At 36.3% G+C, this 13,231-nt stretch overlaps 1 protein-coding gene across 4 annotated transcripts in view; it reads right to left on the bottom strand.

Annotated features, from left to right (window-relative positions):
- LOC138704931 (SCY1-like protein 2) overlaps window positions 1-13,231 on the bottom strand; it is a 205,955-nt gene that overhangs the window by 114,514 nt on the left and 78,210 nt on the right. For all 4 annotated transcript variants that reach the window (XM_069833363.1, XM_069833361.1, XM_069833362.1 and 1 more), the window contains one exon: window positions 7,381-7,530. In XM_069833363.1, coding sequence (XP_069689464.1) covers window positions 7,381-7,530 — 150 coding nt within the window. The remainder of the gene's footprint in view (window positions 1-7,380; window positions 7,531-13,231) is intronic.

Here is a 13,231-nt window from a genome sequence, read left to right as displayed (position 1 = left end):
TAAAATACTCTGTAACCTAATTTGTAAATATTCTAATCATGTCCCTCTCAAATTCTCAAGTAAGTACAAAAAAATTAAATCTTAGATTACCACAGGTATTGTTAAATCAATACGATTTAGGGATAAGTTAGCTAAGCAAGTTAAACGTGACCCACAAAACATTGTTTGATTAAATTATTACAGAAAATATAGAATTAATATTCTCACTAATGTAATAAGAAATCGGAGAATCAAATATTATTCTGAAAAATTCAACAAAAACAAAAATAATCCAAAGCAATTTTGGTAGACCATAAACGAAGCTGACACCAAATGTAATAAAAATGGTATATTAAAGACAATTATATGTCGAAATGGAATAAAAACTGAAAATAAGGAAACCATTTCATTTAGTAGCCTACATTTTGAAATTAGTCACTTCACATATCTTCACTTTCACTACTTGCACTGAAGTCATCGTCAGAACTGTCACTTTCTAAATTAATGATTACATTTTGAGTAGTTACGTCTCGAATACACTCTTTCCTGTAATCTTCTTCCTGTAGTTTCTCTGCATGTCTAACACACTTTTTTCAGTCGTCAATTTTAGCTCTGTCTAATGCTTCGTCCAACAAACGTCTAACATCACTAATTTTGAAAGTATTGTTTTTTTCAGCAATCTCGCCTTTCACTTGCGCCCACATTAACTCGATCGCATTGTAGTGACAGTGATAAGGAGGAAGCCTTACTACTTCATGTCCCATATTTAATGCGATCTGATCAATTTCATACATCCTATACATGGACTTATGCTGATTCACTATATGCAACAATTCAGGAACTGTATGAGAAGGATCGTGAGGAATGTTTTTAGTCGTAAGCCATGACACAATGTCTGCCTTTCTGGAGTTCGAAGAAGGAAGTTTCTCCACTAACGCAGAATGGTAACTCGCATTGTCCATCACAATGACACTACCTTCTTCTAAACTTTCCAGTAGATGTACAAACCATTCTGTAAACACTGTGGCATTCATCTGGTCGTGGTAGTCCCCAGAATTCTTTGCCTGAAATACAAGCCTTGTCTCTTCAATAAATCCATGCTGTGCTGAACCTGCATGACACACAATTAGCCGCGAACCCTTCCCAACAGGCACCTTAAGTCCACCTGTTGAGGTGGAATTTTGCCAAATGTACTGCCTGGAATGATTCTGATTAATCCACGTTTCATCTACATAAATGACTGGTCGTGGTGGTACCTCCTCTCTAATTAAGTGCATTTTTCTCAAAAATGATATTCTCAATGCTACTATGTCGTTTCTCTGCATTAAAAAGCGTCTACCATCGTTGCACTTCTTGTAACGGTAACCAAGATCTTTCAGAATTCTGCCCATCGACCATTTTGAACCGGTAAAGTTGGTTTTTTGTTTCATGATTTCCGTTACCTTACCTGTGGTGGAATATAATCCTTTCTTGTAGAACTCTTGAACTGTCCTACAAACCACCTCCTTCTCGAAATCATCAACTTCAGTGACTACCTTTGTATGTGGTACATTCTTCTTGGGGGAAGAGAAAGATGGCCCTGGCACTTCCATATTTATTGTTTCTTCTGCTGATTTAGCTTCTGCACAAATTCTTTGAACTGTACGCTCAGAAACTACACATGCATCTGCAGCAGCTTTCTGAGTTGCAGATATAACACTGTTAATGTCCTCACATGTTTTAAGTTTTTTTAAGTATTCATAAACACTATAAATGATTCTTTTCGCTTGGCTCCGCGTATCCGCTCCCTTTCTAGACATGTCGCTCAAATAGGCACAGAAGCAATTAATTCCACTGTTAGTATTGAAAAATACTGTTTGAATATGTGCACAGTGAACAAACAACAGCTACGATGACTATATACTCTCTCAATACACAACGATTGGCTTGCAAGCAACTACACCCGAACGCATCGACACACTGTCAGTCAGTCATCCCCATGGACAGGTCAGAAGAGACGGGGTGGTACGTGCAAAAATGTGCTATGTACGACCCGCCAATATCTTTGCTCCCTACTATAAATTTCTTTACAGCTGCTTTTGAAATTGTGGAATCTATTCTTTCATATGATTTCAGAACTTTTATGGAGCAGAGATCTTGATAAGGAGCTTTTACAGCTGCACTACACTGAAGCCATGGTTTAACATATAAGCTTACAGCTACAATACACAGAGATACATCCCTGAAGACATTTTTATCTTTAATGCATAGTTTAAGTTGAGATCTTAGCAGAAACATTTTTAAGCAATATATTGTTCTTGCCATCCATCTTTTTTTTTTTTTTTTTTTCCCAGAGTCTCTTCCCAAAAATATTACAGAGAGCTCTACGAGTTCACAGTAATCACCTCACTGTTAGTTTATCTAATTCACTGTCATAAAAGCCTAAAATTTTCTTAATTTCCAACTCATTGAAAAACACTTCCATACTCTTTCTGCTACTTAGAAAATTATTGGCATTGACACTTTTCCAGCTTTCCCTCAAATGTTTAAAAAGTGATATGTCAGGACTACTTGTTACATCACGTATTTTACACTCAAATACACATCGTAAATTAAGGTTATATATATATATACAGGGTGTTTAAAAAATACGGGGCATAATTTCAGGTATGTATTTTCCACATGTAGACAATCAAAATAGTTCATTACAACATGTGTCCGGAAATGCTTCATTTCCGAGTTATGTCCTTCACAACATTGAAATTCACCAGAACGTTTTTCTTTCCGCAGGTCATTGTCATTACAGAAGATGTTCAAAATGTCCACCTCCTGCTTGAATACAGACCTCACATCAATGTCTCATGGACCTGCGAACACGATCCCAAACTCCAGGAGCATTGCGTATTTCCTCAGAACATGCCACAATTCGATTCCGAAGGGATTCCAAATCAGGCACCGGAGACGAATAAACCAATGATTTTAAATGGCATCACAAGTAGAAATCGAGAGGGTTCAGATCAGGTGAGCGTGAAGGCCAAGCAATTGGGCCACCTCTACCTATCCATCAATCAGGAAACCTTCGATCCAAGTACTGGCGAGCCGTACGACTCAAGTGTGCAGGAGCGCCATCATGCAAGAATTGAATGTGTTGACGATTGATCAGTGGAGTGTCTTCTAAAACATGAGGTATGGTTTTTCCAGGAAGTTTGTGTACGCCTGTCCCGTAAGTCTGTTTACAAGTACATGGGGTCAAACTAATCGATCACCAATGATACTGGCCCACATGTTGAGGGAGAACCACACCTGGTGATGAGATGGAACAGTTGCACGTGGGTTTTCATACGCCCATACATGCTGATTGTGGAAATTTGTTATGCCATCTCGTGTGAACTGTGCTTCATCTGTAAATAATATTAAGGCAGGAAAGTTCGGATTTATACCACACTGCTGCAAGAACCACTGACAGAACCTAACTCGTGCAGGGTAATCTGCTGGTGACAGGGCCTGTACACGTTGCAAATGATAAGGATACAATTGATACTCTTTCAACAGTCTCCAGACAGTCGTATGAGGAACACTGACTTGCAACGCTACCCTTCATGTGCTGATAGAAGGAGTCATGTTCACAGCCTCCAGAATCTCCTCCTGTACTTCTGGAGTTGTAGATCTTGGTCATCCCCTTCCCAAACCAGGAGAGTTAAATTTTCCATACTCGCACAGACGGTAATGGAGACATATAAATGTCTTCCGATCTGAACATTGTCGCTGTGGGTACCTCTCCTGGTACAAACGACGAGCCAGCACAGCATTGCAGTCCGCCTTACTGTACATGAAGTGTATCTCTGCCAGCTCTTGATTTCAATACATGTCGCACAGTCTAACGCCTACACAACATTGAATGTAACCTTCGCCTCAGAATGAATTGTCAGAGTGCCCTCTTAATGTCTCCATTGATGGCAACGACCTACGGAAAGAAAAACGTTCCGGTGAATTTCAATGTTGTGAAGGCCATAACTCGAAAATAAAGCATTTCCGGACACATGTTGTAATGAACTATTTTGATTGTCTACATGTGGGAAATACATACCTGAAATTATGCCCCGTATTTTTTAAACACCATATATATACAGTGTTTTAAACACCATATATATATATATATATATATATATATATGTGATGTCCAATTGTTGTTCAAATAAGACATGTACCCCATTAAAATGGCCTGTGTTTGAGGCAGTTGTGTTGCTGCACAGAATTTGTACATTGTCTTCAGTTCCCCAATACGTTAATGCATTCCACACAACATTCGCTTGCTCTTTAACAGAACTATTCTGTAATTTTGGAATGCTGCTCACTGTTCCCAAATGTAACAACAGTTGGAAGTCTTTTTTCTTTTGAGTCTTTGACATTTAATGTGGGCAACAGTTTACCATCCCAATGAACAGTAAGAATTGCAGGGATATCATTCTTGAAAGTGGATTAATCATTTCAGAACGTTATCTTCGATGAAGAGAAGATTTATTAATAGTGAACTCTTCAGTCTTGTGGCCAAGTACCTCTGCTGTCGCCTGAAGGATGAATACAGTATCTCTTACACTCAGCTGATATCTATCCAAAGCTGCCACTAATTTCGTAGTGATAAAATTTTTGGTACCTCGCCTTGTAGCATTCTGCATTGATGTACTCTCAGAAGTATCTCCTAAAAACTGACCAACATTGATTTCATCTAAACTTAGAAATCTCTTATCTGAATCTTCAGATGATGAAAAAGGAGATGCAGTAGAAAATGTAGAAATAGATGCTCCACACTGTTGTCTCATTTGCCTTTTCTCTTCTAATTTTCTTTGCCCCATGAGTTTTCTGTCTGCTCCTGCATGGTAGCCTTTACATCCTGGCCCTCGCTGTTGAAGTAAAAACATCCTGTCTTCTTCCAATTTGATTGTTTGTAGGACATTTGCATGTGATATATTAAATATAATGTCCAAATTATATATAAACTCCTCTTCACAGTGCTTAAAAATGTCTGCACACTTCTTTGTGTGTGTGTGTGTGTTTTTTTTTTAATTTTCCCCATTCCGAATGCAAGTTAATAAGTTTTGTGAACAATGCTGAATAGCTCTTGTCAGAATTCTTGCTTTATCCCAAAATATAACGCACTCACGAACCACAAGATTAGCACTTCCACTAAGAGTTAATTTTACTTCCCGTATGTTATAAAATAAAACTTCCGACACTAGTCTATTTGATTGTAATTTGTGTCCTGTTATTTGGTGTTTTATATCACCTATTAAAAACACACGTTCTCTTGCAATGTGCAATTGTTTTCACATTATGTTACATTAGCGACCCAAAAACACATGCGACACGATCGATAACAGAGGAAGAACTGACTGTACTGCACATATTGAGAGCCGAGGCCTGACAGTGTCACAGTCCAGACATGTTCCTCATGCAAGTTCGTGCTCCAGTCAGTACAGATTACAATGCTTCAATCACAACAAAACTTTGTGTAGACATGTTTTAGAGTCATTCAAACAAAACTTGAGGGTGAGTGTTCAAAAATGTTGAAGTCAGAAAATAAGGGCACCCTAATAATGAGCCATTACTTACTGTTCATTAAATGTTAAGAAAATTTAGTTGATGAACAGCTCGCATTTTAGTGAATCGTTAAATATTTCAATGTTCACCAGTTAATGTTTCATTTGGATTGACTTATTGAAGGGTGGTGAAACCGGCCCTTAGTCTCTTATTGAAAAATCAGTCTTCTCCCTTTACATAATATCCCATTTCGCACAGCAAACCATTCACTGATTTGATTATTATTACATTATTCTGGATCATTGTTATCTTCATCTTCAGAACTTGGAGAACCTTGTTCTGAATTCATGTTGTAACTGCTTTCAATAACATTTTCTGCTTCTGCACAAGATTCACCACTATCAATAGGTTCTTCTGATTTTTTCTCTTCTCCAGTAGAAGAGAAGATAGGCCTATTTCTGCATTATTCAGTGTCCTGGAGTCTAATCGTTGCTGATATGGTTCTCTCCTCTAGTAGTGTATTATTCATTGCACCAATCTAAACACTTCTCCCACTCACAGTACACATGACCAGGTGCACTGTGTTTTCTGCCCAATAGTGACAGCTCTTCAAATAATGAAACATCAATCCTTCAATATAAAGAGCAACCGAAACTCTATTTATCTGAAATTTGTAGAGCAGAATTAATTATGACTATACACTTCGACAAATGTGTCTCTCCAATCTCAGACACAAAGTTTTTTGTTTCTTCTCTTGTCATTTTAAAAATTTCGACAAATGTGTCTCTCTGATCTCAGACACAAAGTTTTTTGTTTCTTCTCCTGTAATTTTAAACAACTTAGACAAATTTGTCTCTCCGATCTCAGACACAAAGTTTTTTGTTTCTTCTCCTGTCATTTTAGACAACTTCGACAAATGTCTCTCCGATCATAAACACAAAGTTTTTTGTTTCTTCTCCAGTCATTTTAGACAATTTCGACAAATGTGTCTCTCCAATCTCAGACACAAAGTTTTTTTGTTTCTTCTCCTGTCATTTTAAACAATTTCGACAAATGTGTCTCTCCGATCTCAGACACAAAGTTTCTTCTCCTGTCATTTTAGTCAATCACTGTTTCATTTCTGTAATAGCAAAGAGTTATATCAATTCTGAAATTAATGTGCGCAGATATCTTAGAGCCCTAAAATCTTTGTCTGAAGTAATTTTCAATTGGACATAAAATGATGTAGGTATTGATAATTCTAGAGAAAATTTAAGTATTTTTCGTCCATTTTCTTCATGGATGTCACATTAATTTGCAAATAAATTGGGATTTATATTTGTAAGTTACATTTTTTTTCTTTTGAAGGATTTTAAACCAGAGTTATAAGTACATAAATAATAATAATTTTTTTTTTTTTTTGCCATGATAACTTTTGGAGACATACATTGTATTTTTTTTTAATCATTTCATGTTATGAAACAAACGAAATAGATTAAAAGTAAATCACCATCACGTAGCTATTCTTCACTTCCAATAAAAACCTAATACTATTTGTGTATCACTCCAAACTGAACTGACTCAGAGAACTATGTACACAAAATCCTGCTGTTTTGGAGAAATTTTTTTCACCTACAAACAGATGACATTACCAGGGATGTTGGAAAAATGTATTTCAGTGAAAATCACTAAATCGATTTTTTGGCATCACAATAACTCTTCTTTATACTTCGTAAGAGGAGAAAGTAAACATAAAATCGGTAAGGCATGTTTATTCAGCAACGTCATTTTGAAGCAGACTTACACACTCCAATAAATTATAAAGTTAACTCTGTAAATTAAAATAAAGTTGTATTAATAAAATCTCTTGATGTTTAACAATAAATACAACTACAATATAATTACCTGAGAATCTTGCGTGTTATGGTTGTGTATGCAAAAATCAAACCCAAATATTTTCCAAGCACCTTGCTGATTAACTATGATGACTTCAGGACAAATGTTGTGATGCAATAGTTTCACATCGCTGTGAAGAAATGCCAAACCTTCTCCTACCTGCACAGGAAAAACTAAAATCAGTATCCTATTATGAACAACTTTGGTGCATTATTGTCAAATGACAAATGGTTCAATCTGGGTGGCAGTGGCAGTGGTGGTGGTGATATTACAGGGTAACAGGAGTACTTCAAGAAAATCTGTACCAACACCACCACCACCTTCCATTAAAAATTGTATTAACCCACTTGTACAGTATATGAAATCAAGTATATCCATTTAGCTAAATACAATCACTGTAAACAAGACTAAAAATAAGAACTGATCTTTAGGCCAATTAGGTTGAATTTACCTACAGGCCAATTAGGTTGGTCCTCAGCACTGTAGTCACAATGAGCACATTAAGTCAGTTTATTTAATATCACATACCAACACTGTAAACCCACTTCAGTTCCCTGTACAAATGTTCAGAACCATACTAGTAATGCTAGAAACCGATATCTCCATTTTCCTGATCAAAGATATCAAAGATAGATGCAGTCTCATATGCATGCAGACACTTTTGTCTCCAAAGGAGAATCTTGAGCTAGGTAATGGCTGGGCTGGTAATTTTGCCTGAAATTCTCACATTCAGAAAAGTACTATAACATGTCTTCAGAGGCCATTTATCAAGAAGTCAAGTACGCTACAGCCTGAGTGTCATATTTTAAGAGAGGCAATTTTTAAGAGCAGTTTTACCTCCATTTTAATACCTAGATTTCTACATAAGATGTATGTATGTATGTATGTATTTATTCACACTGCAATGAGTATATACCCGGTGGCAGTGGTAACTAATTACACTCAATAATGACAATAATAAAATTATTAATTAAAAATAGAATTAATGATAATACTAATAATTAATACTAATAATAATAATAATAATAATAATAATAATAACAACAACAACAGAGAATATACTAAATTAAATGAAACGATCACTTAAAATAACATTTGAAATATTCTAATTTGTATCTTAAAACTAAGATCGAACTAAAACCCACGAGTATATGTTCATATCTGCACAAGCACCTTTCAACATTATACTCATTTCGCTGTCAACTCACTCACTGCACTGGAACTACGACACATTTCACTGATTCTATCCTAATTTCACTAACACTTCAAAAACATTTCACTGTTCAAATACTTTGCACTGCCACTATAACCTATAAAGCTTCACTGACAGGAACACGTTTCACTTGCACAGCACACTTCACTAACACGACATACTTCTTCACTGATACAACACACTTCACTGACACAACATAATTCTTCACTGATACAACACTTCAATAACAACATATCATTTACACCCTTTAAGTACTGTGTATAATTACCGTCTATTAGTAAGGTCCTTAAGCCTATTTTTAAATGCATTTTTGGTTGTTGGTAAAGCCTTTAGTAAGTCTGCAGGTAAAGCATTCCAGTCCCTGATAGTACGATTGAGAAAAGAAAACTTTCCAGTGTCCGTCCTCTGCCTTCTTTCCCTCAATTTATATGAGTGGTCGTTCCTTGAAGAGTAATTTGGCGGCTGCAACCTATTTTTTATTTCTCTCCAGGCAGGCTCACCTCTGTATGTTTTGAACAGTGCGCATAATCGAATTCGCGTTCTCCTGTCCGTGAGTGTGTCCCATTTTAATGGTGAATTTTTCCGACAACACTTAAGAGCCCGTTTTTGAATCTTTTCCAGTGTCTTAATATGTTCTAATCTGTAAGGATCCCAACATGCTGCACCATATTCCATTACTGGACGTACTAGTGATTTATACGCAATCTCTTTGGATTTATCAGAACCTTTTCTTAGCACCCTCATCACAAAGTGTAACGCTCTCCATGCTTTTCCCGCTGTATGTGTAACGTGTTCCCCCCAACCGAGATCGCTGCTAAATGTTATTCCGAGGTATTTACATTTGTTAACTTCCGGAATGGTTTCACCCCCTAACGTATACGATGAGACTATTTTATTTCTTTTCCTTGTAAAGCTGATGGCTTTGCTCTTTAGAGAATTTATTTTCATTTTGTTGGCTATTGCCCAATCATTTATTCTATTGAGGTCATTCTGGAGAAGAGTAGTATCTTCATGACTTTTTATTTCCCTGTATAACATACAATCATCCGCGAATAAGCGAACCCTAGACAAGATATTAACTGGCAGATCATTTACAAAAGCCAAGAATAGAAGAGGCCCCAAGACACTCCCCTGCGGGACCCCGGAAGTAATTTCAATTGGGTTCGATAATTCCTCCCCTACCCGTACTCTCCGAGTGCGACAAGTTAAAAATTCCTTGATCCACTGGAGCACTCTGAAGTCAATCCCCGTTGATTGTAGTTTAACCAACAATATATCGTGTGGGACTACATCGAATGCGCGTGAAAAGTCAATAATCACTGCATCTACTTGGCTATTGGAATCTATTCCGTCTTCTAAATCCTGACATACCGTTACTAATTGACTCTCACATGAATAGCCCCCCCGAAATCCATGCTGACAGTTATGTAACCAATTTGAGTCATCCCAATGCTGTCTTAGATAAGCTGAAATCAAGTGTTCCATCTGTTTGCAAACCACAGAGGTGAGGCTGACCGGTCTGTAATTTTTTGTATCTGAGCGAGACCCTGACTTATAAATTGGCACCACTATTGCATCTTTCCAATCTCGCGGGACAGTACCATTGTTAATTGATATTTCAAATATACGCACTAGATAGGGAATCATGAACGATTGTTGAGATGATTATGGTGCCCAAGTATCTGTAGAAGGGAAAATCTAACCCCTCATTATATCTTGTCATCTCTCCACTTGAATTCATAAATAACTACTCTGATAAAAGTAACTTTTCTTGTATAGAACTATTTACATTCAAAATGAATGAGGATATATTTAATGTTCTAGCTATTCTCTTAATAAATCAATTAGCTACTCAAAAGTCAAAATGTCAAAAACTGATAATTTAGGTATTTTGGTCATAGTTTGAGCCAGGGGTGGTCAACCCACAACACATGTGCCAATAGCAAACACTTCATAAGTGGCATGCATAAAATTGCCACATATATAAACCTAATAATATATTAAACGAACCGACTTGTAGAAACAAAACCATGTTTTACTGAGCAAGTTGGCATGGCACAGATGGTAGCATCTGTGACTTGTATTCGGGAGGTTCCAGGTTGAAACCCCATGGCTGGCCAATCTGACTGGGGTTTTTCATGGTTTGTCTCAATCACAAAGGCAAATCTCGGACTGGAAATTTACATACCATGATTCATCACTGCCCTCAGTCACCAATATCATAAACATTAATCAAAATCTAAACTCAGTTACATTAACACAAGTCATCCACAACACACAACAGAAACAGGAACTCAACAATAGTAACAACGGCCTACTGGTTTACCCACAAATCCTAACACACGATATGACCACAGATGTTGAAGTTAAAGCATGTGTATATATCAGTGGTGTGGCATGGAAATTTCCTGGGTGTTGCCAGTTCGAAAATGATACCACAGTCAAGGAGAGAATGGATTTCTTTCGAGTGTCTTACTAACATTTTAAGAAAAAAATATATATAGCCTATATTCATTATCTTCATTCCAAATATAATATGCAATGTATAGAATTATACGAAGAATAATAGAATTAAAGGAATAGTAATAACAAATTTGAAAAAAATTTCCTGACTGAAAGTACTGTATTTGAAGATCCTCCAGAAGTTGCGTTGTGCCTACTTGCACTTCAATTCAATTTGTCGATAACTGTGACTTATTGGACATGTCTGTCGATTCATCCATGACCACAATAAAAGAACTTGTTTCACTAATTTCCTTTTCAATTTCATTAATCAAAACGCAAAGAACACATTCAATTAAGTAATTCTGAATGTCATTTGATGTCCCAGAAAACATAATAACAGTCTGAAGGTGGTGGTCTAAATTACTGTCATCAGTTTGAACAAGAAGGTGTAAAAATTCCACAGATTTGCCCCTGCCGACAGAGCTATCGCACTCATCCCTATCCCTAAACGAAAGTTCTTCCTGGGCCAAGTAACACACTGCATTTATTAAACGAGACATTACATATCTGTTTCTTTTCACAACTTTATTGTATTTTTCTGTTAATTTTTAAATGCCTTGCTTAATGACAAGTCTATTCTCGTTTTGCCAAAATACACTAGAAAAACAACGGATGCAACGTGATTTTTATAATTTTCATGACGTGTATGTAGCATATGGAAACTATCCATATTCTTGATACCATCTTTGGTCCAGGCATTTTTTTTTTCACTTGAAAAAATTAAACACGACTAGCAAAAGAGTCGTGATAATTTTGCACTACCGCACAGCTACGGTGATTCTGTATACTATGATATATTAAAATGTCTTTCAAAACCTCCACATATTGTTACTTATTGTTCACATTGTTGAACAGATTGTGATTTTGCTGAGAAGTAAAATAAAGAAAACCTCCTTGTGATTTAGACTTCAAGTCTTTTAATTCAGGAGCTGGTTTGCCATTCCAAACAATATTACTTTTTCTCACTAAATGTATGTGATCCTGAAGAATGGTTTAAAAAGCTCTCTATAACACAGTCACAATCATAGGAGAATTAATACTTCACCAGTAAATTTAGAAGCCATACTTGGGAAGGAAAGCGGAAGGAAGAATGACACACATTTGCCCTTACGTCTAACCGGCAAATAATTGCGTTACAGTCACACCATGACACTGAAGGTCACCGACATCCAGCCTTGGCGAGTTTGCCGTTGGAGCGCTGCAGGCAACATGTGGTATAAATCGGAAACACTGAAGTGTTGTGTATGTATCAGTTCAATTCTTTGGCAAGAGATAACCATATCTTTTCTGACACGTACTGTGTTACGGGAAACTGGTGGATTCAAACTGTTGATAGAAAATACAATTTAAGAAATTATATAATAAGGTATATACATAATTTCTATTTTTTTAATGTTGCCGATTGCAAAAAAACGCGCATGCACGCACACAAATACACACACACATATAAACAAAAAACAAAAATAAAAAAAATAAAATAAATGTTTCATATGTGCTACCACTATTGTAGTTTTCTCAGTTTCCACTAGGGCACACTCATTCCTACTTCCCTGCTGGGAAAAGAATCCAACTCCACAGGTGGTCCTCACTCCTCAATCATAGCCTTACTCTTTGTTAACTAGAACCACAGTATCTTTGTTCACATATTGTTTCCGAGAAGTTAGTAAATAACATACATAAATTATTTGAGTTCCGTCTATAACTTATCCAACAGTAATTTATTAAAATACAAAATATTGCCACTTACTGTAAAGGGACGAACGTTTTTGACTTATATAAAAGTCATCTTCAGGTCCAGTAGAATCATTTAAGAATACAATGTTGTGGCAGGCTATTGTATTTTACATTTTGTGTTGGTTATGTATGCTGTATGGATCTTAAAAGCATGTATCATGAGCAGCATAACAGATGAACCATAAGTAATGGCATTGATTTCATGGGGTTATTCCTTGAGATAATTCAAACAAAAAAGTTTAATATCATTTTTTTCTCGTTTTTGCTTTCTTGCCAAGATAAAAATTATTTTATATGAAACATTTCATAGTGTGTTTTGGGAAAACCATTGACTTAATTCCCAATAAGCTCAGCCAGTTTACGAGAGCAGTTTATTATGATGACTGCAAGAATTTTAGTTTTGTCCTT

The sequence above is a fragment of the Periplaneta americana genome, chromosome 8 (assembly GCF_040183065.1).
Source record: "Periplaneta americana isolate PAMFEO1 chromosome 8, P.americana_PAMFEO1_priV1, whole genome shotgun sequence".
NCBI lineage: Eukaryota > Metazoa > Arthropoda > Insecta > Blattodea > Blattidae > Periplaneta > Periplaneta americana.
Note: the sequence above shows the minus strand (reverse complement) of the source record. Positions and strands in the feature narration are given on the sequence as shown.